This window comes from Cornus florida, unplaced genomic scaffold (genome assembly GCF_030987335.1).
Source record: "Cornus florida cultivar Cherokee Brave unplaced genomic scaffold, ASM3098733v1 CherokeeBrave_3.0.0_Hap2_Chr06, whole genome shotgun sequence".
NCBI classification, from domain to species: Eukaryota; Viridiplantae; Streptophyta; class Magnoliopsida; order Cornales; family Cornaceae; genus Cornus; species Cornus florida.
In genome coordinates, this window is record NW_026775576.1 from 106,439,549 (window position 1) to 106,465,829 (window position 26,281).

Consider the following 26,281-nt stretch of genomic DNA (forward strand, 5'->3'; position numbering starts at 1 on the left):
ACTTTCATAAGAGGTCATGTATGCAAAAATAAAACTGTGTACATATAATCCTTCCCAAACCCGTAATGACAAAAACCTATAGCGTTTGCCCTTTTGATTTGATTGTACAAATTAATAATAATCATACGATTTAAACCCAAAATTCTTTATTTTCTCTCGTGGAGAATTCAAAACTCAAAAATCATTAAGAAGGTTTATATTAGGTTGGGGTTAAATTTGCTCCAGTGATAGTTTAGATTTTCTTTTCCAACATCTTCTTACATTAGTGGTTTGCTGCAGCTTGCATTGTTAATTGATGTTGGCAAGGGTGTCCTTTAGATGGACTAATCACAGATACTTAAGTTATTCAAGAAAACAATTTTCCAGGCAACCATGGTTAATTAGTATCCGTTACCAAGCCGGGGGCTCAAGTCCCATCAAAATAAATAATGTTCTTTTAAGGTACAATAAATAAAGAAATAAATAAAAACCAGCATTAATTATTTAATACTAATGTTTGAAACTGTTTACATCACAACTTCAACTTCAACTTAAATCTTTAATGCTTTGATCCTTTTAAAAAAGGTCAAGGAAACAACAATCTAATGTTTGAAACTGTTTACATCACAACTTCAACTTCAATGTAAATTATTAACTTGCTAGTTTATCTGATCTTTTTTCTTTCTTTTTTATTCAATATTTCTACTAGCAACATATATCATTCATCTGTGGCACAGGGGACTACATTACAACTTCTGCGAAAGCTACTGGAGGTGAGTGTGATAACACCTGAGGAGCCAAGGGCTGGTGGTGCTTGCAAGTTTATCAGGACCTTACCGATAAGCTGATCAATTCCGGTGTCAGTTCTCCTCAGTCAAAAAAATTATCAAATATATGCAAGTAGATCAAGTAAATTGAACTGCTACGGTGGTATCCATGGAGAAGATAACAAATTCTAACCAGAAATATTGGCCAGGACATGCTGCATAAAGTTGCAATTGCTTCAGCTTTGTCCAAAAATCAGACATACGCCTACTAGTTTATCTTCCTCAGTGTGTTGACATAAGTATAACTGGAAAACGATACAAAAAACTTACGAAACCTGCACAATAGAAATCAACATCAGTGAAAATAAAAGTCAAATAACTCAGAACCATGCACTATATCTGTGTGTGTTCATTTAAGAGGTGCTGGAGAACTACAACATGGATCTAACAAGATTGATTCAACAGATGGAGGGGGAAAACACACACACACAAGCAATGAGAAAGCACACATACCAAACCCATTGGCTCGTGTGTTGTGCCATTGCAGCATAGCTTTTTTGGGGATGTTCGTTTACCAAACAACGCATCTGCCCACTTGGATAATACGTGGTGGCATACACGAAGGAAAACCAGATGTCAACAGGTCCAGTATACTTCCGTAATATGTTAGTGCTGACCTGAGAATAATGGGAACAAAAATCAGAAATTGAGCAGTAGAGAGCAAAATAAAATGTCAAATCACAATGAAGGGGAAAGTGTTTTAAGCCCAGATAATAAAATTTTCAACAGATTCATCATCTGTTGTTAGAAACTATCATAATGCATGAATTTTATAACAAACACATTACCTTGTCTGTTGAAGATTTTTAACAAGGAAGACACTAGTCATATAGCAATTTAGGGTAGGTAATCATGGAAAAATTACTTCTTCTTTTGGAGATAAATAACCATAAGAAAATATAAAAACAAGACAGATTAATTCAGTACCTTGAGATTATGATTTTTTCAGTAACAGAAGAGTAATTAAATTCCAGCACAAAATAATTATAAGAAAGACGAGGAAAAGAAAACCCACAAGTTCCCAGGCTTCAATATTTCTTTGCGGTGTATCATGTAATAGCTTGCTACAAAGGAGGGGAAAAAAAATATCAATAACATGGCATAGCGTTGTCACCACCTACTAACCACACAAAAGCATTTGGAAGAAGTAACATAGTGGATATATATAGATAAATTCATTAATGCAAGTTCAGCATTTATCCTACATTTATATAGACATAACGGTATTTCAAAGGCTTGGGAAGACAATTTGATACTAAGCCACAGATGTTGGAAGGGGCAACATACATTCCACATGGCAACTGCTAATTTATATCAAGGAATGCTTTCAAAATCATCTTTTGAATCCACACACGTCATTCCCACCCGCCTTTTTAGTGGGTCTCACTCTCACCTGCCTTTTTCCCCTTCTGATAAGTGAGTTCAACCAAACACTATAAAAACTAGTCCTTATCATGTAATATCAATGGTGGGTTGATTCGTTAGTAATGCCCACTTGACTTTTATCCCTTCTTGTACCAATAATAACATGATGAAGCGGACACATTCCAAACACACATCAATGTCATGTCATTTTTTTTTTTTTTTTTTTTGTCATGGCCAGAATGTTAGGGCTTAGTGGTTAGAGGGGAGGGGGAGGGTGCAAGGCTCAAACACAGGCTCCCGGATGCGGGGAGCAACCCAACCACTTGGGCAACACGGCACTTGCAATGTCATATCATGATTGACATGGGTAATTTGCATCTTTTTTTTCTTTTTAAATCTGTGGAGTTAAATGAACAGTTTTTTTCTTTCAAATAAATGAATAAGAGAGAGGTTAAAAAAGAAAGAGGCAATACACTCTCAAACAAGATCAGCAATGGCTGAAAGAAAAATCAACATAGCTAAAGAAAGAGGGGAGTACCCCATAAACCAATCTTGTGAACTGCAATTTCATTAAAAAGAAAAAAAGAGCCAAATTAATCTACAGACATCTGAAATACTGGTGACTCCCACAAGGGTACTTCACTGATTCTAAAAAGTCAACAAAACATTTATTTGGTTTTAGTCTCAGTCTTGTTGGAAAGGAATGGATTATATATTCTTTGAATATAAGAAATTGATCCAGTGTAGCAAAAATACTAAGAGCCCGTTTGGGTTGTTGCTTTTCAACTGCTTAAAACCGCTTTTATCTTAAAAATTTGCGTTTACATGTGTTTGGTAACTATTAAAAGTGCTCAGTACGGATTTTGAATGAAGCTAAAATTTGGAGCTTTTAAAACTGCGCTATAAGTAGAGGTTGTAAATTTTAGGTAACTGTTTTTCCTTGGACAATTATGTGCAACAAAAATACTAAAAATCAATTTACCTTACTCCACGATTGACATCCTGGTGATTACAATGACCCGAGACACCATAGTTATCAAAAGTGATTATCTGTAAACACCATTTAGAAAAGGACATTAAGAGGGCAAATAATTTCATGAACAAGATAGCAAAGGTTTTGTGAGAAACTGTAAAGCACTGAAACAGAAACTGGTTGCAGAACCCTGAACTACCAACATGTCCAATTTTTTTTCATCACATGCTATACATCCTATAAAGGCACCTAAATAGTAGATAAATAAATAAAAATTGTGGAAAGGAAAACTCAGATGATTGATGGAACCAGATCTTACCACATCAATGACATGAGTGAAAGTTTCCTTCTCAATAATCTTTGCAAGAAAATTACAATCCCACACTCTGCCAAAACCATCCTAGTAAAGACAGTCGAATTATACCCAAACTTCTGCCTCAGTATCATATTTTAAAAATATAACACAGATAAATAAATAACTAATATGTGCAGGATTTTAAAGAGACTTTTAAGAAAGGAACCTGCAAATCTGGATGGTCCAGGATCCTCACTTGTTGGAGTGGAACCTGCAAGTTGATTTAAATGTCATAAAATTAAAAATCAACGCTGAGGTAAAATAACTAATATGTGCAGGATTTTAAAGAGACTTTTAAGAAAGGAACCTGCAAATCTGGATGGTCCAGGATCCTCACTTGTTGGAGTGGAACCTGCAAGTTGATTTAAATGTCATAAAATAAAAAATCAACGCTGAGGTAAAATCCTTTATAGGGTTTACTGTTTACAACAAATCCGGTATAAGCATGACGAGCACCATTTTTTATTATAATATTAATTGTAGAGCTAGATGAGAGGATTATTCAAAAGTAGTAGGAATAAAGAAGAAAACTAGCTGGACACACACAGACAAGCTTGGATTTTGAGCCATTAGCACGGACCTGCCTGGGGACTAGGGGGGGCGAATGCCCCCTCTGGAATTTTTTTTTTCCTATTATATATTAGACTTTTTTTTAAATATATGCCATGCCCCCCCTGAAATTTCACAAATACCCCCACTATATAAGTTCCCAAAATATATACCATGCCCCTATATGTGCTCAATGATTCCCAAAATAAATACCCCCTGAATGTGCTCAATGATTCAATGAACAAAAAAAATATTTTTGCTTATTATGATGATTTGAATTGCAAATGTGTTCAATGGGATCCTTTTATTTTTTTTGGGACGCGTTCCCCTTTTGAACGCCTTTAATGAATTTGCTTAATTATCAAAAAAAAAAAAAAAAAATTGTTATTAAAAGGACGCCCCCCCTGACATAATTTCCTGGGTCCGTCACTGCCAAGCAAATTCTAAATGCTTAATTTTTGTGTCAGATCACGCATAACCTTGAGAATTGCAGAAGCCTGATAGAGCTCTTCTTTCCTAATAATTCCCATGCCATCTGCATTACCTACATAACACAAAAATAAATAAAATGTAGGAGCATCCATGAATTAATATTTTGAAGAAGCAAACATGTGACAGTTTTATGTGCTTAACCTTAAGTTTCTAGGAAAGATAGTCTGCAAAGTAGATTTAAAATTATCTTACACTTGCTTGAAAGATCATCTGCAAAGTAAATTTAAAATTATCTTACACTTGCTCTTTATAAAGTTAATAAAGAAATAATGCATGAAAGTTTTGACGGGAAGCTCATTCTCCTCCCTAATAAAAAGCTTAGCTAAGGATGTGGTGTGATAGCCCAGTGGTAGGGCATGTGTTGCTTCTGGCCAAAGGCCCAGGTTCGAACCCTCACTCCATCAGTCAGTATTAGTACATAACTATTTAATTAAATTATTTTACTTTATCAAAAAAAAAAAAGCTTAGCTAAATTTTGGTAGGCTTAATATTAAAGCAAATCAATATCCTTTAAAGGAGTAAATTACATACCTATATAATAGATTGTAAGGTGCACACAATCATTAATATTCTCAATGAAGTTGAAACACCCAGCTCCTATATTTTCCCATGAGTGATCTCTTAACTGTGAGAACAAGAATGGGTGAAACAAAGAGTTGAAAACCTTCTATCGCTTGTAGGAGACGTTATACACATGATTACAGAAACAAATAAGGCAGAGAGAGAGAGTATAAAAGTTAAAAACCAAATGGATAAAAAAAGGATTTTGTCACTCAATTATGCTGCTTAAGCAAACTAAACTAAACTATTGAATTCCCCCTTTGTTAAAAAGCATTGCATGTATATATTACTGAGTCACCTTATTGCCACAGCAACAGTGGCTGATGCCTCAAGCAGACAACAAATTGTAAGTATATATTATGAAAGGATAAACGAATCCTCAAAAGCCCAGTGGATCCATCCGAATTGATTTTATCTCCTTTTCAATTTCCTCCCCCCCCCCCCCCCCCCCCCCCTCCTCTTTCTTTACTCTCACTCAACCAGCAAATTTACTTTTTTCTCCATTGTGTAAGCAGAATAAAGATAATGTTGCAACCTAGCTTCCACTAATTGCCTGTCAAACCATGTCCTCTAACTTCTAGATGGTTGAGTGTTTGAAAAGAAAATCAGAGCATTACCAGTTGACATGCACAATATGTGAAGATTATGCCCCCTTGAAATCAGATAATTAATTGTTGGAGTAAAGAACCTGTATCAATGCAATATGAGGTATTAAAATATAATAAATCATATAGTGCAAGCATAAACATATCATTTACATGATTCAAAAAATGAAAACCGACCCCCCTTTAGTCCTTTAAACAACACAAAACCCTGCTGTTGACTTTCAAATATATTTTGACTAAATGGTATTAACATAGACTCATAGTTGATAAGTCGCCAACATAAATGTCATCAAGATCACAAATGGTCTTTATATATGTTGATAACTATTTATAATGAAATATTGGAGAAATTTTTTTAACGTTCTTCAAAAGGAGTTTGTGTATTAATTATACAAACATCAGAATAGGCCTTTTTATATGATTTATTGACGTATTTAACTACTTTAGGGAATTTGGAGTTTCAATCACTTCAAGCAACATTCAATTTTCCAAATAAGGGAGCCGTTTATCAGGAGAACCAATTGTTTGTCACGCTTACTCAGTTTTTATATATAGCAAGACAAAATATAAAAAATCTCTGGTCTAGTTGCTCTCCCTTCAGCCTATAACTCATTGAAACACAGCCTGAAAAGTAGCCCCATATGAACATACACTTGAACATACGTTTGGAAAAAGGTTTGGAAATAAATACAGAACTTCTTGAAATTTTTTGAAACAATGAAGTGAAATGGCAGTAAATAGGTGCTACGGGGTTGCTTGAGATCATGAAAGATCTAATTTTTTTTTCTTTTTTTGGGGATGGGTGGGAGAATGAATGCAGAGAGAGATGGTCACTGAGTTAATGTTTTTGACTTCCCAGTAAAACAGGTGCTAATAAAAACCCCAAGGCATACCTATGCTATGGACCCAACAACTGGTTCTCTTATAATATCACTGTCTAGATGATATTTAGGACTGTAACAACAATATTCCATGATTTAAGAGAAACAATTGAAGCTACATCTAATAACATTAAAATAATACTTAGAATTAGTGTTCAATGATGATTACATTGATTGTGCTAAACTGTATATTGTTTAATGATGATTCTGGTATATTTACGAATTTTTTCAAGATTACTGGCCTTGTTTCACTTGGGTGGTCACCTCATGTCTTCGCAACGTCAAGACTGAGTACCTAGAGGGCGACTTTTGTCTTTAACTCTGCTGCTTCATTTCATTGTGTGTAAATAAGTAGTAAACTAATTAATATTATTTGCAACGACTAATAAAATTCAGAACACCAGCAAAATGCAACTAGGAGTTTCTTATATGGACTCATCATCGGGATGGGAAACAACCAGCAAGACATTTTTCTTATAAAGAGAATCACCTGATTTTGATCGAAAATGGGTTAAACTAAAGCAAAAAATCGTATAAAACAATCCAATCATGCGAAAAACATATATATAGATCACTCACCATCATTTAGGAATATAGCCTTGGACGGTGAGCATGCATGGAGAATTTTGCATAGAGAAGCAACCCATAGTACAATCATTGAAACAATGACCACAAGCCACTCCATCTAGCATGCTCCTACAATGGATGTATTGGTATAACTATAAATCATTAAAATGGGTATTAAACAAGAGCAAAAAATCGTACAATGGATTCATACATCGTACAATCATTAAAAAGCATTTTTGATTAAAAAAAAGGGGGGAATTTATAGATATAACTATAAACCAAAAATTTGAATAAAATTGGAATCTTTTAAGCTCCGTTTATATGAATTTATAGGAATATATGGGCTCCGCTCGTTTACTAATATTTTCTCTTCTCTATCTAGTTCCTCTCACCAACTTCTCCAAACTCTAATTTCTCTCACTACACTCTATGTCAAAACCCTAGAATTAGATAATGAATCCACCAACATCACTCCAGAGGGAGGGGAAAAAAAGAGAGAAATTTATAGAAATCTTTTAAAAGATGCTAAGGCCATGATGAGGACCAAAAACTCATTTCAATATTTTATGGTCTCTATCATATATCGTGCATCTTAATGAATTATGATATGGAATAAGGATCCTCTTAAGTAAAAACTCTCTACATTAGCGTAAGTTAGAATTGTTAAGGTGTTGGTAACATCCTTTCTTTCTATCACTATTTGCTAATTTTCAATAAGTGCCAAGGTTGTCAGGATCAGAATCCTACATTGGATCAATAAGGGGTGGATCATAAGAACCTACAAAACAGAGTTAATATGTAGATTTTAAGTTAACACTAGATAGAATAAGCAAAAAATACATTTTAAAATATATATATACAGAACAAGCATAATATATATAGAAAGAGATTCACAACAAATAGAGCTAAGAGGTGTCGGAAGCCAGCAAAAGAATCAGATATAGATCAATTAAAATCTCTAGCTCGAAATAGAAAATAAAAATAAAAGATATCACAAGTAAAGATCTTCCCCTCACAAAATAATCGTTCTATATAATCAGAACGATTATTTGATCGAAACCCAGCAAGAACCTCCCCTCAGCAAACAATCGTTCTAAATAATCAGAACAATTATTTGATCGAAACCCATGAAAAATCTTAAGAAATCTGAGGAATTTTAGTGACATATGGGAGTACATTGAAGCTAAATTTGACTGAATACAGACCAGTAGCGAACTGAAGAATTGAATAACAGAACAAGTTATTCAAAATTAACACTAGCAAATGCCAAGAAACTAAATCTGACTTATATACAATCCTATAGTAACAAATTTACCTATAGGCTCCTTACAATAGAAACCCAGAAATAAATTAATAAATAAAATTATTATTTAGTCTAAAAACAAAAAAGAAGAAGAAAAAATCCTAAAGAAGAAAAAGAAGTACACAGTATTGAGGAAGACATACCCCTAAAGTAGCTCGCCGTAAGCCTGTTTAGTCGCCGGAGGTGGTCGGCAGCCCGGAGAGATGGTCTTCAATTCATGATTTTGTCGCTTATTTGTTTGGGATTGGGCTCTAAAATGGATTAAGGACCCAAAAATAAAGAAAAAAAAAAAAAAAAAACAAGATTAATGCGGTGAACGTGGATCGAACACGTGACCTTCAGATTTCTGAGGAATTACTTCAGTCTGACGCTCTCCCAACTGAGCTATCCCCGCAACTTGTTCTGAGTTTGATCTCTAGGTAATTGAAGAACAAATAAGCGACAAAATCACCAATTAAAGACGATCTCTCCGGGCTGCGGACCACCTCCGGCGACTAAAAATGGAATGAGGACCCACTTTAAATGGAATAAGGACCCAAAAATAAGCATCAATTTATTTAGCCTCGAAGACGATTTAGCGTAAGATCAACCATCCTTTTTTCATCTCTGAGATGAAAATTTGATGAATTTTTTTAAAAAAAAAAAATTAGCATTGCGGTGAACGTGGATCGAACACGTGACCTTCAGATCTCTGCGGTATTACTTCAGTCTGACGCTCTCCCAACTGAGCTATCCCCGCAACTTGTCCCACCATTGATCTCTATGCAATTTATACTCTGTATAAAAAAAATCAAACAGGTATTTTTATTTTAAAAAAAAAATTAAGTGAAATCCAGTTTACCTACAAAAGCAAAGTAAACTCAAGGTCATAATATACCAGATTTAAAAAACACCTAGTACCATTTGAAAGGATTATATTGTTAAATTTTAATATGTAAATTATATCTATGCAATATGTAGTCTAAATATCTCTAAACATTAATACTTTGCCAGAATTCCATTGTTATCATTTATTTATTTTAAGAATTCTTTTTAAATCACTAATTGAAGAGTCCAGTCTTACAAATAGCATAATAAGAATCCTTTGCCGGGATCAACAACCAAAATAAAAAAGAGGAGGTCAAAGTCAAATTGCATTCAACCACACACTAAACACCACAATTTTAATCTTCACCAAGTACAGAAACATTACAAAAGGATCAATAATCAACTTTACTTCATTGCACTAAATATCACAATTTTAGTATTCCAAACATACTCATAAATGTTAAAGAAAAATCAATAATCAAATCCACTCCATCTTTTAGTATTCCAAACATACTCATAAATGCTAATACCGCAGCTAATGTACCAAAAACAGAGTCATAGAAGTATTTCAGTTAGTACCTCAGCTTTTCAAGTAGCCCACTGTTACCAAGCACCCAACAATCGATAAATTTTTACATGTTCGGGGACTATGATATGCATGTGTTTTACATTTTGTTTAATTAATCAATACTACTATGATATACAAAGAAAACAGTAGGGGCGTTCCCTTGCTTTACAATAAAACGTCGGAAGCCCATTTCCAATACAAATGGAAATAAAGGAACGTAAGAAAATATCAAATGTAGCAGATAACATCAGTATAATGGAGTCCAGCAACATCAAGAACTTCAAACAACACAGCTCTAGCAACATCCTCAGCATTCCTGTGGCAGCCCTTATGATAGCTGGAGTTCCTCTCATTATAAATTGCCCAAATCACAACAGAGAAAACAATTCTGTAAAATTTTGGCTTTGCAGAATTAGAACTGAATTTTTGGACACAACAATTTACCAACTCTTCAAAATTGCAGCATTGCAAATTCAACTGAAGCAACTCATAAAACCATCCTCAAATCTCCCTAACAAACTCACATTCATAATATTGCTTTAGCTTCGTTATCAAATGCTTTACAAAGAATTTCATAATTTTTCTCGAGCCCTATCTGCAAACAAAGAGACAAATACTAGATCATAATAATTTCGAGGAACTGAAAAAGCAATGTAAAACAGTAGCAAAATCTAGAAGTGGCATCAGAATCAACCCATAATTGCATACCAATGGATCAATTCTTGATGGTGAAATACTTGATATAGAGTACCTGCACAAAATGAAATTCAAGCTTGAGTTTTACAGCAATATTTAATTGATTTCAAGAGGAAATTTTTTTTTTTTTCCTTGACAGTTGCAAAATTTTAATGTTAGAACAAAATCCAAAAATACCCCAACAACTTGCAGAAAGAAGCTGAACATGGGCACAATAAGCAGTAGCTGAATTATAAGCTGGCATATAGCATGACAAGGATGACAATCACACTTTTTATTATGTCTACCGTGTCTCGGACCTGTCGGTCAAAATTTACCAAGGAATTTCACTACCTTTGGATCGTTACAATCACAACCATCATTCACCTATACTTTGGCCACTGGCTCTCCTATCGTCTGGTTAACAGCTTCCTTGATGTCCTGCACCGGGTAGGCATCATCCCCCATGCATGGTCATGTATGAATTTAAATTTGGCTAAGTCAAATCTCTACAGTATGTAACAATCTTTAACTTGACAACAGTTTGTCTTCAACCCTTATCGACAAAGTACCTAGAGACACATTTGTCTGACACTAATTTTGGCATAGGCAACGCCCATTGCTTAAAATAAGGACTAGCAATGTCCAACACATTGCTAGATATCTAAGCACCACGCCCAAGTCTGTATCCACAATATATTAGCTAATATATTCCTTAAGATTTCAAATTGTACAGTAAAACAAGTATCAGAATGAGCTGAAAGTCAAGTATTGTGGGATGGAGGGATTTGGCAGTTCTTTGTGATGCTAATAAGACAAAGCAGCAAAGGGATGGCCAATAAGATAATTCCTGAGATATGGTGATGATTTAACGAAGTATTACAACTGGAATAACATAAGGATTACTAATGGTAAGTCTATGTTTTTCCTATTTAACTTGTGTGTGTGTGTGTGTTGTCTTAATGATTAACAGGCTTACCCAAGCTTACTCATATAGAAAGTCAAAGCTAACAAGTTTGCTTTTTGAACAGTTAGCACCACAGCACCCATGCGGTTCTGCAAATGATTTAAACGTTAAATTAATTCCAAAAGCCATAAGATTCTCCTGTCACAACCAGAAGTAAATAAATAAATAAAAAGAGCTAAGCAAACAACACCAAAAATAAATTCAACATACAATGCCAATATGTTGATGTGGAATACCATTAAACATTATCAGTTATAAACATAAACAGGATTCGTAGAAGCTATTCATCACCTTACGAGCAATAAGCTCAATTAGTTGCATTAAGAATTTCCCTAGTCCTTTCCCTTGAACATGAGGCTCAAGCTGTAACTCATAGACATAAAGAACGGGTATTTCTTCCTCTATAGTAAAGCGAAATTGAACAAATCCGACAATGGGGCCCCTATTATCAATGCTATTAGAAAAAGACATTTCCTTTTCTACCATTGTGGAAATATGATTAGCATTTTCATTTGGAGCCTCGTGTACAAATATATATCGTGCTTCTGGAGCTACCATTTCCCGGCGCTTCACCTTCTCTTCTTTACGCCACTCAGATCCATACATCTCTTCCATATTGACCTGTAAAAATATACAATATCATTCTATGATTTGGCAAAGTAAAAGAAGGAATAATGAGACTGACAACTCCTATAACCTTAAGCAGGTTTTGGATGTGTTGCTTTAAAGGTGAGGAGAGCTTATCCCCGCGACCTGATTCCAAGTATACAGACAAGCCTAGCAACCAAATTAACATGGGCATTACAAGAAAATTTAGCCTGAAATTCTTAACCTCTAAATGATCTATTATTATTTATAAAAATAAAAAAGGAAAGAGATAAAATAAAAATATAAAGCACCACCAAATTTCATGGCATAGAGAGAAAGATAACCATTCCAAAACCAAAATTTGTGAATTTTATCCAGAGCTAACTTTCATTATCAGAAAGAGTTTTAACTCAGTAGGCCTAATCATAAGTTATGCGGGTGCTGCAAATCAAGTGTTATGTTTTCACGTTAAGAATAAAAAACTAATAAAGAAACAAAAAGGGCGTAAAAAGGTCATTATAAAGGTTAGTACAGTCTATGCGAGTATGCAGGCGTTAGGAACAAAGACCAGGCATGGTTTACACATTGTGATACCCCCGGATTTCTGAATGCGGGCTGGTCAGGCCCACGCCCGAATACCCGGGGATATCAAAGCAAATTGATAATAAACGAACACAGAGTACAAAAGAATAAAGAAGAATAAATAAAATGCTGACAAGAAACTAAAATGATAATCCAATAATAAACCTCATAATATATTTCCATTAATTAATAAACTCTTCTGATATAACTGATCCTTCAAAATACAACTCGAGAATCCATACTGTGTGGACCCCTAGAAAATCCAAACTAAACAAATGACAGAAATAACTGTCTAAATCAAAAAACTGAATCATAAAGGAACTCCTATGTAGATAAACCGGAAGAGTGAAGTAGATTGATCCCTGCTCAGCACGAATAATCTCCACTCCTGACGAACACCTGAAAAATAATGGTGGGTCAGTCCCACAAACAAGTTCTACTCTCCTACAGTCCAAGCAGAGATTCGATACACGTATACATCCTAATCAATCCAACAATAACTATTAGTCTGTATATATATATATACACACACACACACACACTAAATGAACCTCACTAGACTATAGGGTTGTCTCAACCTGAATAGTAGGCAACATGCAAAACGCACATATAGTGGGCATGAGTACCTAGACCTACCAGGGTACACAACTACACTATATCTAGCTACACATCCCTAGCGATATACGCACCCTAACCACTGATCCTGAGACTTAAGCTCATATCATGGCACCATACTTATATATATATAATCTAGTAACCATCTTATCCAGTATAAATTAATCATCCACAAGTCATTCAACTTGTTCAGCTGACCTGACTTAAATATAAGTAGGACTTAACATTTTAGTTAATCTATTCCCTTATATAAAATAGGTAGGACTTAACTGATAAGTTAATCCGTCCCTAGAATACCACCGTCCCATACCGGTACATTAAACCACACAATCTAATAATTGATGTAACAATTAATGAAATACATCAAACAATCTAAAAAAAACTATGATAATATGATATCAAGTTATCACAAAATAAAAATGACTTATTATTTATTTAAGCTTCTTATATCATATATCCTACACAAACTGGATCTTATACATGATATTTTATTATACCGTCAAATAAGCATTCTCCATATCTAATTCATCCTATACATTTAATCTTAATTGCTAAAACATTTTAAAAGATTAAATCCATTCGTTTGTTTAAAACATTCAAATAGCAAGCATCATTATGATTGAGTCTATTTAAATTTATTTAAACCCAAACCTAGTCCCTATTTAATATTCAGGAATCCTAAGCATGTTTCTAAGTTCCATCATTCTACAGAAATAAAAAAATACATAATTTAAACATGTAAAAATTCACACCAGATATCAAATCAAAATCATGCATTTATCAATTCATAACACAAGAACAGATATAAACCAATTTCATAAAACCTATATTCTAATTCAATTAAACATGTATAATTATTTAATTTTATGTGTTTAATAAATCCTGGAATTTCCTAAGCATGTACAGAAACACGAATCAAAGGGAAAGAGATAGAAGAAGAAAACTTGCCTTAAACTTTCGGATCGAAAATTAAACTTCTTCTTCCTAAATCCTCTTCTCTAAAGGGTTTTCTCCTCATTCCTTCCTCTTCCTCCTTCTCTTTCTAACTCTCTCTCTAATATAAAATCACGTACTATATTTTTTTGAAGCCCCCTACAGACTTATACTTATGTATATATAAGCTAAAGAAAATTAACCCTAATCCTAATTTCATTCCAAGTCAACTTAATAAAGAAAAATTAAAATTAAAATATATAAAAAGTAACGTAAAATATGTTACGTATATAATTTATATATATCCTTATTAGATAAATAAATTATATACATCACATTATTTATTAACAAATTATCTGATAATACTTAAGTTACCATAATATTAGAAGATAACCTAAAACATGATACGTATATGATTTATGTATATTCTTATTAAATAAATTATATACATCCCATTATTTATTAGCAGATTATCTAATAATAATTAAATTACCATAATATTATAAGGTAACCTAAAACATGATACGTATATAATTTATGTATATCCTTATTAAATAAACTGTATATACATCCCATTATTTATTAGCAAATTATCTAATAATACTTAAGTTACCATAATATTATATGGTAACCTAAAACATGATACGTATATAATTTATGTATATCCTTATTAAATAAATAAATTATATACATCCCATTATTTATTAGTGTTCAATAATACTTAAGTTACCATACTTAACACGTATCAAATCTATGTATATTTTTATTATTTAAATATAAAACATATACATCAGAATAAATATTACTACCCAAGTTATCATAAAAGTAATTAATAAATTACCCATTATTTATTAATGGATTATCCAATAATACTTAAGTTACCATAATATTATAAAGTAACTTAAAATATAACACGTATCAAATCTATATATATTTTTATTATTTAAATATAAAACATATACATCAGATTAAATATTACTATCCAAGTTACCATAAAAGTAATTAATAAATTACTTTCCCTCTTTTATATGTATATAATATATATCTATATATATATATATACACACACAACTATCCATGAGTAATAATCCATACCCATCCAACCTCCTATCCAAGTAGTCCATAGGCCCCCAATTGGTTGGCCCATTACTACTAACCATAACCATTTAAAAATAATAATAATAAATAAAATAATAAAATAAAAGAAAATATTTAATTTACAGTTAATCAAAACACCATTTAAACGCCTAATCTAATTAAACAATTAACACATAGATAAATACAAATAACACAGACACATAATCAAATACTCAAGTAACACTTAATTCAATTAAACCAATAAGCAATTAGTCAAATAATCAATTAAATAATTAAAAATACAATTAAAACAAATAAATAAATACCGGGACTATCCTTTTAAAATTAGGAGTATTACATTATTCCCCCCTAACAAAAGGAATTCCATCCTCGGAATTCGCCCTTACTTTCTTCTATTATGTTTGGAAATGGTGAGCGAATAACATCCTCCTATTCCCAAGTAGACGCAACCTCACTACGAGGACTCCACTTAACTCCAATATACTAAGTGGTATACAGGGTTCCTATATTTTAAGAACCACAATAATCATACAATGCATAGGTTTTATCAAACAACAACGTAATCATTCCCTCTCCCATTTCGACAAGGGAATGATCTACATACCTCCAAGTGCCATAGAATATACACACAAACTCCTATGTACCCAACAAGAATAATTTGGTAACGCTAATCCAGAAGCGACTGCCTCAATTGCGAAACACAATCCTCTAAAAGTCAATGTAATAAGTAACGTTGACATTTCTCCAAAAATCGCCTTTCTTCCTACATGGAAAACAGAACAAGCAAACTATTCCCTGATAGAAAACTCAAGTATACGAGTTCAACTATTTACAACATCTCACTGCTGCCTCCCAACCACGTGCAGTTTAATACCAAAGGAAAATATTTCTCTCCGATATATTTTTAAATGAAGTCAAGGTCTGATTGTACAACTCTTACTTCCATTTCCAACCAACAAATGAGAGGTATGCATTGTGAAAGATACAAAACCTCCAAAGTTGTCACACTAACATCCTTGTGCCAACAATATCACAGACAATATTCCGACAAGTGAAGTAAACACTTCCAATTGTCCATGAAAATCTAGGATATAAACCTCAAACATATCCTTTATGTTCTAATTTAATCTCTCAATTAATTCCTCCGTCTATAGATATGAAGTAGAGCTGCTGCTCCAAAATCTTCATAAAGCTCCTTCGAAATAGCACTTTGCATCCACTAATATGGATATCTACATGCTATAACACCAATATCACTGAACTATAGAACTACTATGAAGTTCTAAAATAAGCATCACTCAAATTTATGTCCTCAAGCGATCTTTCTCAATCCACTACTCGGATTCCATATGGAAAATTGAAATTCCAAATCAATGTCGATCCTTCCCACCGATCGTCACTCCTGTTTAGTTCAACTTCCATATTTGTTATAGGAAGTGGCTAAAGATTCCTGTGATATCTGATGATCAACTTTCCACCTTTATAGCAAGTTTTACACTTAGGGCAATTATATACATGTCCCTATCCTTACTTGTTCACCAAAACCGACATTTGATGTCGTGATGTACCTTCTAACCATTTGGGTGTACCAAGAAAAATTATAAATTTCCATCACAGTCGCCCGACCGTCATATCACTATTTACAGAAACTACTAACTCCTCCTCCAGTACCTTAAACTCCATCTGAGTAAGGTAACACCTTCTCTAGGGTCAGCTCCGATATTCAAAATTGACCTCCTAAACTACCTTGGTAATAACAAGTGTTATTATTACACCCACTATACATTCAACTGATAACTTATCAACGAACCGAAAGATTTAAATATCCTATCGGTTGTTGAGAGCATCCACTTCCATCTTCGCTTTCAACAGACGGAACTTGATGATTTACACTTTGCATCCATCTAAACCGTCTCGTGATCCGTTCTAGTCGTATGAACTAATATCTTACCAGCTCGATCAAAGTAGACAAAATGAAACTGATTTAATTTTATTAGTCAACCAATATCCCATCTAAAATCCTGACCATTGTATCAAATAAGCAATCCCTCAACTAAATCCATGAAAATGCTCTGTCATTTCCACTTCAGTATAGAAAATAGCTGCAAGGATCTAGTGATCTCTGATGGTCCATCTCTACTATCTAATAAATATTAGACTTAGAGAAAAATCACTATATCCCTCCTCCTGCCTGTCCTCCAAACATCTGCTTCATACTGTGAAGCATCATGTTTCTACCAGGGTGAATAAAAAACTAAGAGTTGTGAAACTCAATCCTTGCATCCTCCATCAAATTTGTGTACAGAAAGTACCGTTAGTCCGGTACCACCAGCTTTCGTCTGTACCCATTGTTTAAATTGGAGCATCTTCAAAAACGAATTCGGCAACTAAATCTATCCACCACTGAGTTGTGATAAACTTACCGATATTGAAAGTTCATTGGTAATTCCATTTATCAATAGTCAACTATGACTTTAACTCAACAAAAATCAACAAACTACGACATTTCCATACATACCATGCACCTCATCTTTATATAGGTGTTTGGTCTCACCATCTTGTCCTTGACACACCCTACTTCTTTAAGACAAGTTAGTGTCAATTCGACTTCTTTGTTTAATCTTGAGAAAAAAAAAATAAAAAAAAATGGAACTGTTCCATCCTCCAAATACGTCATAAATGTCCTAACAACAGCTAATTGTTGCGAATTATGACCTAAAAAAAAAAAATGCATATTATTTATGTAGTGAAGAAACTTTGTTTCCTCCTCCATGTGCAACACCGACAATTCCTCCTAATGACACACCCTCGTGAATAAATTCTTGATTAAGAATAAACTGATAAAGATTTATTCAGCCAACTATCCTCAATCGGTGCCATTCCAATCAGTACCTAAACCAGTACTAAATCCTCCTTTCGACTTGGTAACAACTTCTGGAATTTCCAAGAAGATATTCAGCAAATTCGGCACCTCTGATAAATCATCGTGGCGTTACAATGATCTTTATTTACCACCACCTCACGCATACTGAAACATTAACAACCACCAATATCATGGCGTTGTAACATGATACGAATCCATACCTAGCATTAAATATCAAACTAATCGTACTAGATTATTTGACTCGTAGTGATGGTTTAACTATCTCATCCCAAATAACATACCATAATGACACATGCCCAGGTCCGATAGATTGGCTAAATTTATATGTATCCACCAAATCATACGATCGCATGCTCACAAATCTAACGTAAATAGCGTTATTACTCCATGTTATTAAAAAAATAATTGGTTGATCACAAACTTGTGTTTCCAACTAAACCACATACCATTACCCAGAATAATCAACGGAAAGAAAAAAAAAAAAAAAAAAACACGTATGACAAACATAATAGCACAAAATATACTCCTATTAAGGACATCGTTCTTTCTATAAAAGAAAGTCGCCTTTGAAATCAACCTTACCAGATTGTTTCAAATTTCCTTTTATAGTTTCATAGGTAATCATTCAACCTCGAAACATATCCCTTAAATATAGCTTAAGAGCAACATATGTTTGCCTAAGCAAATACTAAGGGCTTAACCTTCATCCTCCGTATACGCAGAATGTAAACAGTCTAACTTAGCTTTATAAAGCAACTTAGAACATCCCAACGTAATACCAATGTTCTCATGTATGTGATATAAAATCATTACTTCGTTCTGATAAGAACTCCATCCGATCCCCAAACTCCTGAAGAGTACCTCTTATATATCTCCTTTAAAGGATGACAAGAAAGTTTAACCATTTGTAGATTGATCAACCCCAATTCTACTAATATCATTTGCTATACTACCAACAAATCAGATCACCATCATCATCCATCTTCAAGATTTAGTACCCTCTCTCTTGGATACGCTGAAATCTCCTCCATTAGGATCCTCTTCAGACTCCTACTCCTCGCTTGTCTCCTTTTTTAAGATCAACTGAAGTCGTGTTGGCCCCGATATGCAGTGACCTACCACGTACACCTAATCCTTCCTTGGCTTATACTTTAAAGTAACGCCAAACGAACCTAAACCATCGATCCCATCCTCTTCCCAGTGCCAACCATTCTGTAACTACAGAATATAATTGACATCAGCTCCTCCTAATGAACCGTAAATAGAGTATAACGAATCCTAATATGGGCTCTGAGTTTTAAGAGACGTAACGCGGAAGTCACATAACGAAAGACACTCCTAAGGACACTTGAACCTGGAGTGCTCTGATACCAACTGTGATACCCCCGCATTTCCGAATGCGAGTTGGTCAGGCCCATGCCCGAATACCCGGGGATATCAAAGCAAATCGATAATAAACGAACACAGAGTACAAAAGAATAAAGAAGAATAAATAAAATGCTGACAAGAAACTAAAATAACAATCCAATAATAAACCTCAGAATATATTTCCATTAATTAATAAACTCTTCTGATATAACTGATCCTCCAAAATACAACTCAGGAATCCATATTGTGTGGACCCCTAGAAAATCCAAACTAAACAAATGACAGGAATAACTGTCTAAATCAGGAAACTGAATCATAAAGGAACTCCTATGTAGATAAACCGGAAGAGTGAAGTAGATTGATCCCTACTCAGCACGATTAATATCTACTCCTGACGAACACCTGAAAAATAATGGTGGGTCAGGCTCACAAACAAGTTCTACTCTCCTACAGTCCAAGCAGAGATTCGATACACGTATACATCCTAATCAATCCAATAATAACTAGTAGTCCGTATATATATATATATATACACACACACTAAAGGAACCTCACTACACTATAGGGTCGTCTCAACCTGAATAGTAGGCAATATGCAAAACGCACATATAGTGGGGCATGAGTACCTAGACCTACCAGGGTACACAACTACACTATATCTAGCTACACATCCCTGGCGATATACGCACCCTAACCACTGATCCTGAGACTCAAGCTCATATCATGGCACCATACCTATATATATAATCTAGTAACCATCTTATCTAGCATAAATTAATCATCCACAACTCATTCAACTTGTTCAGCTGACTTGACTTGAATATAAGTAAGACTTAACATTTTAATTAATCCATTCCCTTATATAATAAATTAATCATCCACAAGTCATTCAACTTGTTCAGCTGACCTGACTTGAATATAAGTAGGACTTAACATTTTAATTAATCAATTCTCTTATATAAAATAGGTAGGACTTAACTGATAAGTTAATCCGTCTCTAGAATGCCATCGTCCCATACCGGTGCATTAAACCACACAATCTAATAATTGATGTAACAATTAATGAAATACATCAAACAATCCAAAAATAACTATGATAATATGATATCAAATTATCACAAAATAAGAATGACTTATTATTTATTTAAACTTCCTATATCATATGTCCTACACAAACTGAATCTTATACATGATATTTTATTATACCGTCAAATAAGCATTCTCCATATCTAATTCATCCTACACATTTAATCTTAATTGCTAAAACATTTTAAAAGATTAAATCCATTCGTTTGTTTAAAACATTCAAATAGCAAGCATCATTATGATTGAGTCTATTTAAATTTATTTAAACCAAAACCTAGTCCCTATTTAATGTTCAGGAATCATAAGCATGTTTCTACGTTCCATCATTCCACAGAAATAAAAAATACATAATTTAAACATGTAAAAATTCACACCAGAAATCAAATCAAAATCATGCATTTATCAATTCATAACACAAGAACAGATATGAACCAATTTCATAAAACTTATGTTCTAATTCAATTAAACATGTATAATTATTTAATTTTATGTGTTTAATAAATCCTGGAATTTCCTAGGCATGTACAGAAACACGAATCAAAGGGAAAAAGATAGAAGAAGAACTTGCCTTAAACTTTCAGATTGAAAGTTAAACTTCTTCTTCCTAAATCCTCTTCTCTAAAGGGTTTTCTCCTCCTTCCTTCCTCTTCTTCCTTCTCTCTCTAACTCTCTCTCTAATATAAAATCACGTACTATATTTTTTTGAAGCCTCCAACAGACTTATACTTATGTATATATAAGCTAAAGAAAATTAACCCCAATCCTAATTTCATTCCAAGTCAACTTAATAAAGAAAAATTAAAATATAAAAAAAGTAACGTAACAATATAATTTATATATATCCTTATTAGATAAATAAATTATATACATCCCATTATTTATTAACAGATTATCTGATAATACTTAAATTACCATAATATTATAAGATAACCTAATATATTCTTATTAAACAAATTATATACATCACATTATTTATTAGCAGATTATCTAATAATACTTAAGTTACCATTATATTATATGGTAACCTAAAACATGATACGTCTATAATTTATGTATATCCTTATTAAAAAAAATAAATTATATACATCCCATTATTTATTAGTGAATTATCCAATAATATTTAAGTTACCATAATATTATAAAGTAACTTAAAACATAAATCGTATCAAATCTATATATATTTTTATTATTTAAATATAAAACATATGCATCAGATTAAATATTACTACCCAAGTTATCATAAAAGTAATTAATAAATTACCCATTATTTATTAATGGATTATCCAATAATAAAATATAACACGTATCAAATCTATGTATATTTTTATTATTTAAATATAAAACATATACATCAGATTAAATATTACTACCCAAGTTACCATAAAAGTAATTAATAAATTACTTTCCTTTTTATATATATATAGAATATATATCTATATATACACAACTATCCATGGGTAATAATCCATACCCATCCAACCTCTTATCCAAGTAGTCCATAGGCCCCAATTGGTTGGCCCATTACTACTAACCATAATCATAAAAAAAAATACTAATAATAAATAAAATAATAAAACAAAAGAAAATATTTAATTTACAGTTAATCAAAACACCATTTAAGCACATAATCTAATTAAACAATTAACGCATACACAAATACAAATAAAATATAGACACATAATTAAATACTCAAGTAACACTTAATTCAATTAAACACATAAGCAATTAGTCAAATAATCAATTAAATAATTAAAAATACAATTAAAACAAATAAATAAATACCTAGACTATCATTTTAACATTAGGGGTATTACACACATGCTTGCTGCCTTTGAACTATGAGTCTCAAAAAAAATAATAATAATAATAATAAATAAAATAAAACATTTAATTTACAGTTAATCAAAACACCATTTAAGCACATAATCTAATTAAACAATTAACACATAGACAAATACAAATAACACATAGACACATAATCAAATACTCAAGTAACACTTAATTCAATTAAACCCATAAACAATTAGTCAAATAATCAATTAAATAATTAAAAATACAATTAAAACAAATAAATAAATACCGAGACTGTCCTTTTAAAATTAAGGTATTACACACATGCTTGCTGCCTTTGAACTATGAGACTCAAAACCACTTGACAACCACGGTTTACCACTAAAACAAGTAATGGCCCAAAGAAACGAGCATCACATAACTCTAAATTGATAATATGGGGTTTATAAGGTCGCAAAGTCAAAATAAGAGGGGGCTGAGAGGGGAAGCAAATAAATATAAAAAGAACTCCGAAATATATTTTTTAAGAAGGAAAAATATATATATTTGTGGTCAAATCTAAATCACTATCCATTTCATTTGCTAACAGAACAAAATGACAATGAAACCAAAAACTCAAGTCTCGGGTTGATCATCAAATTTTTTTCAGAAAACTTACAAAAAAATTTAAAAAGAAACTTATTCTAGCCAAATAATGGTGCTGACAGATTGACTTTAAACTTTTTTCTTTTATTTTCCCTCAACAAAGCTCTAAATGATAGGGAAATATGAAATTTGTAACTTTTTGTTTGCTATCCTACCTTTTCTCAGCTATCAAAGACAGGCTAAGGAACAATTATAAGCAATCCAGTAGAACACTTTGCACATCGTTTATATGCACAGTTTCTATTGTTAATTCTTCTTTTTTCCCCACATCGAAAAGCAAAAAATAGCCACATAAAATGGGGTAGCCCTCCCCCACACCCATAACGTGATGAACAAATCTTTTAATTAATTAAGAGTTTAAAATCCAAAGTAACTTTTAGGAAATTTCAATTCAACTATGCAGATGAAAAACAGTAAAAGGAAACGAAATTTGCTCCAAATAACACATAAAACTAGTCAATGTACATGTTGATTATAGACACAAGATTTACACACACATGTGTGACAACAAATATGAATATAAGGCAATAAAATCCAACTTGCAAGACCTCATAAAGTACCCAAAGGGCAATATGACAAGCATTCAAACTTTAGGGTAATACTGTAACAGATGGGCCAAACTATGATGTGAATATGAATATATAAATTATAAGTATATGTACCGTTTCTGTTGTAGTGGCGAAAGGGTTGGAAAGAATCGAGGTGATCTCTGTGGGACGAAGAAGCTGCTTTGATAATTTCATCGATTGCTTTCTTCTTTTCCAGTATCTGCAATTAGCGATCGGAGCTTTTTATTTCCATTTTTCTTTCACTTATCAATGTAAAAAAGACTTTCTTCGTTGATTATTTTGTTTACCTCTTTCCTTTTCATCTTCTTTTCTCTGTTGCTTCCGTTCGCAACCAGTTCCTTCGCCTCCATTGCTGCCTCTCTCTCTCTCTCTCTCTCTACCAAATTTCCTTGTTGGGTGGGGCTTGGACCCAACCCAACTAACTTGACCCTCACTAAATTATTTGTAATATTAATAAAATTATAAAATTAATTTTAAATTAATAAAAGAGTAATGCTATTTAGAATTAGGAAAATGATATAATTGTGAATATTATTTTTAACGTGAACACAATCTGTTTAGCTAAATGAATCATTTCTTATACGAATATGATGCTTTAGTTAATTTAGTTAAATAAATTAACGAATTAAATAATTTTCATATGAATATGATACGTTTAGGGCTTGTTTATTACGTTTTCACTTTTCTTATTTTTACTTTTTCAAAAGTAAAATTATAATTCTCATTTCTGAAATACTTGGTAGAATTTAATAATCTTTTATGCTTTTAATATTTTGAAAGTAAAAAATTAGAAAGTAAGTTCAATAGTTATGATTTTAATTTTGGTTTCTAAATTCCAAGCACAATTCGGATTCGTATCCACCAAGCTCGCATGCATCCTCATATAAACTTACCATATCATCTTGCAAAATTCTTAAAAATTTCAACCGAGATTGACAGACTCACACAGGATTTGGAGTGGGCATATTGTAAATGTTTGATTTAAATAATCATAATTATTTTTAGAAGAAAATTATTCCTTCTCTTTTGGAAAAAAATGGCCAAGAACATAGATCAGAAAACCAACACAACATAGCTCCGGTCCCTTCTCCTCCTTACACGGACAAGACCGCCCCCTCCGTATTCTCGAAACCGGCTCTGGCACTGGACTCGTCACAATCGCTGCCGTAGTCACCGTAACTGATTTGGATATATTATTGATGGGGTTTGATGTGTATGCAAGGGCAGATTCAGGAATTGACAATGGGGTGGGCTAAAATTAAATATAAATTTAATAACACAATTTCTTAAGCAATTTTTTATTTTATTTTATTTTATTTTTATAACATAATCTAGATAAAAATTTGAATTCAAAGATTACATAATCTATACATATAAAAGAAAAAAAATTATAACATAATCTATATAAAATTTGAGGCCAGAGGAGGACAATGGTGGAGTTATGGAGATGAGAACAGAGGTTTGGGAATTGCAATTCTTAAGGCTAAGATCATAGCAATAGTACATGTATTATGCCCTATTTGGGTTGGGCATGTTTGGATTAGGCATTTATTTTAGACTTGGGCTTGTTTGGGTGGATTAATACCAATAGTAATATATATATATATTTTTGTGGGCTGGAGTCCAGCCCAACCCTACCTTAGATCTGCCATTGTGTGTATAAGAGGAGATAGATGATTGTGGCCCTGGGTTTTGATGTGTACAAGGAAGGAGATGGATGGTTGATTTGGGTATATTATTTGAGGGGGTTTTATGTGTATGGGAGAGGTGTCTTTGTCTAGATAGAGAAAGATACTGGTAGAAAGTGTAGTGGGTGGTGTCTTCCATTGTCGCTAATGAGTAGTGTCTTCCATTGTTGCTGGTGGGTGGGATGAGATGATGATGACAAAGAGGGAGATGACGATGGGCGATGATGGTCGGGTGAGAATGGCGGAAAGGGAGAGGATGATTGGTGAGTAAATGCTACAGTAGTGTATAAGGTACCAAATTCTCACTTTCTCTTTCATGCATTAAATGTGAAAGTATTTATTTATTTATTTTTCTAGTTGGGTACTCACACACACATGCCTCCACCGAGACTCGAACACCTAACCCATATTTGAGAAGTAAGGATTTGGTATCGTTAGGTCACTGACCTATTTGTAATGTGAAATTACTTTCTAAAATATGAAAAGTAAAATTATATTAATCAACATAATTTTTATTTTTATTTTACATTTTTAAAAATTGATGATAAAAAATAGAAATAATTCCTATTAGTGAATCCTTAGTTAAATTGATTAACAAATCAAACACCAACGTGAAACATTTCATTACGATAGTCAATTAATGCTGCCACGATTGCAATATAAACATTAATAAATCGAAATCTGATGATATGTTGTTATAGTCATGGTAGCATACCATGATCTGTTAACTCATACGGAGTATTAAAATCGTCGAAAGTTAAGCTGGCTCCAATTTGAAACTAGGGTCTCTATAACCTAGGCCAACCCAAGCAGCCCGAGACCTAATTGTTGGAGATAAGGGTTTGGATATTGTGGGCCGTCACATGCCATTTAATAGCGAAAAAAAGAGTTGATGACGTGTTACCTATCTATTACATAAATCAATCATGCCAACAAACTAGGACTAAAAAGACAATCATT

General features: G+C 32.9%; 2 protein-coding genes and 2 non-coding genes across 6 annotated transcripts; all 4 read right to left on the reverse strand.

Annotated features, from left to right (window-relative positions):
• Positions 1-449: 449 nt before the first annotated feature.
• LOC132313714 (probable N-acetylglucosaminyl-phosphatidylinositol de-N-acetylase) lies at positions 450-8,902 on the reverse strand. 2 transcript variants are annotated; one of them, XM_059812629.1, is made up of 11 exons: positions 8,601-8,902; positions 7,167-7,283; positions 7,019-7,077; positions 5,719-5,791; positions 4,528-4,592; positions 3,807-3,851; positions 3,464-3,544; positions 3,154-3,221; positions 1,822-1,870; positions 1,260-1,423; positions 450-1,081 (listed from the first exon to the last, which is right to left on the reverse strand). In XM_059812629.1, the coding sequence occupies exons 2-11, from the start codon at positions 7,270-7,272 to the stop codon at positions 1,015-1,017; spliced, it is 777 nt and encodes a 258-aa protein (XP_059668612.1). In that variant the 5' UTR covers positions 7,273-7,283; positions 8,601-8,902; the 3' UTR covers positions 450-1,014. The 2 variants fall into 2 exon arrangements, with proteins under 2 accessions (XP_059668612.1, XP_059668611.1); XM_059812628.1 differs by lacking the exon at positions 7,019-7,077 and having other exon boundaries at positions 5,719-5,789; positions 8,601-8,889.
• On the reverse strand, positions 8,766-8,851 carry TRNAF-GAA (transfer RNA phenylalanine (anticodon GAA)). The gene is given in 2 exon segments: positions 8,766-8,801; positions 8,815-8,851. It is a non-coding gene; the product is annotated as a tRNA-Phe (tRNA).
• A 208-nt stretch (positions 8,903-9,110) lies between the features above and the next one.
• TRNAF-GAA (transfer RNA phenylalanine (anticodon GAA)) lies at positions 9,111-9,196 on the reverse strand. Its single transcript is given in 2 exon segments — positions 9,111-9,146; positions 9,160-9,196. It is a non-coding gene; the product is annotated as a tRNA-Phe (tRNA).
• A 531-nt stretch (positions 9,197-9,727) lies between these two features.
• On the reverse strand, positions 9,728-24,043 carry LOC132313715 (uncharacterized). Of its 2 annotated transcripts, XM_059812631.1 has the most exons (8): positions 23,921-24,043; positions 23,727-23,832; positions 12,172-12,251; positions 11,766-12,095; positions 11,487-11,563; positions 10,541-10,583; positions 10,357-10,427; positions 9,728-10,220 (listed from the first exon to the last, which is right to left on the reverse strand). In XM_059812631.1, the coding sequence occupies exons 1-7, from the start codon at positions 23,981-23,983 to the stop codon at positions 10,359-10,361; spliced, it is 768 nt and encodes a 255-aa protein (XP_059668614.1). In that variant the 5' UTR covers positions 23,984-24,043; the 3' UTR covers positions 9,728-10,220; positions 10,357-10,358. The 2 variants fall into 2 exon arrangements, with proteins under 2 accessions (XP_059668614.1, XP_059668613.1); XM_059812630.1 differs by having other exon boundaries at positions 9,728-10,427.
• Positions 24,044-26,281: the final 2,238 nt, after the last annotated feature.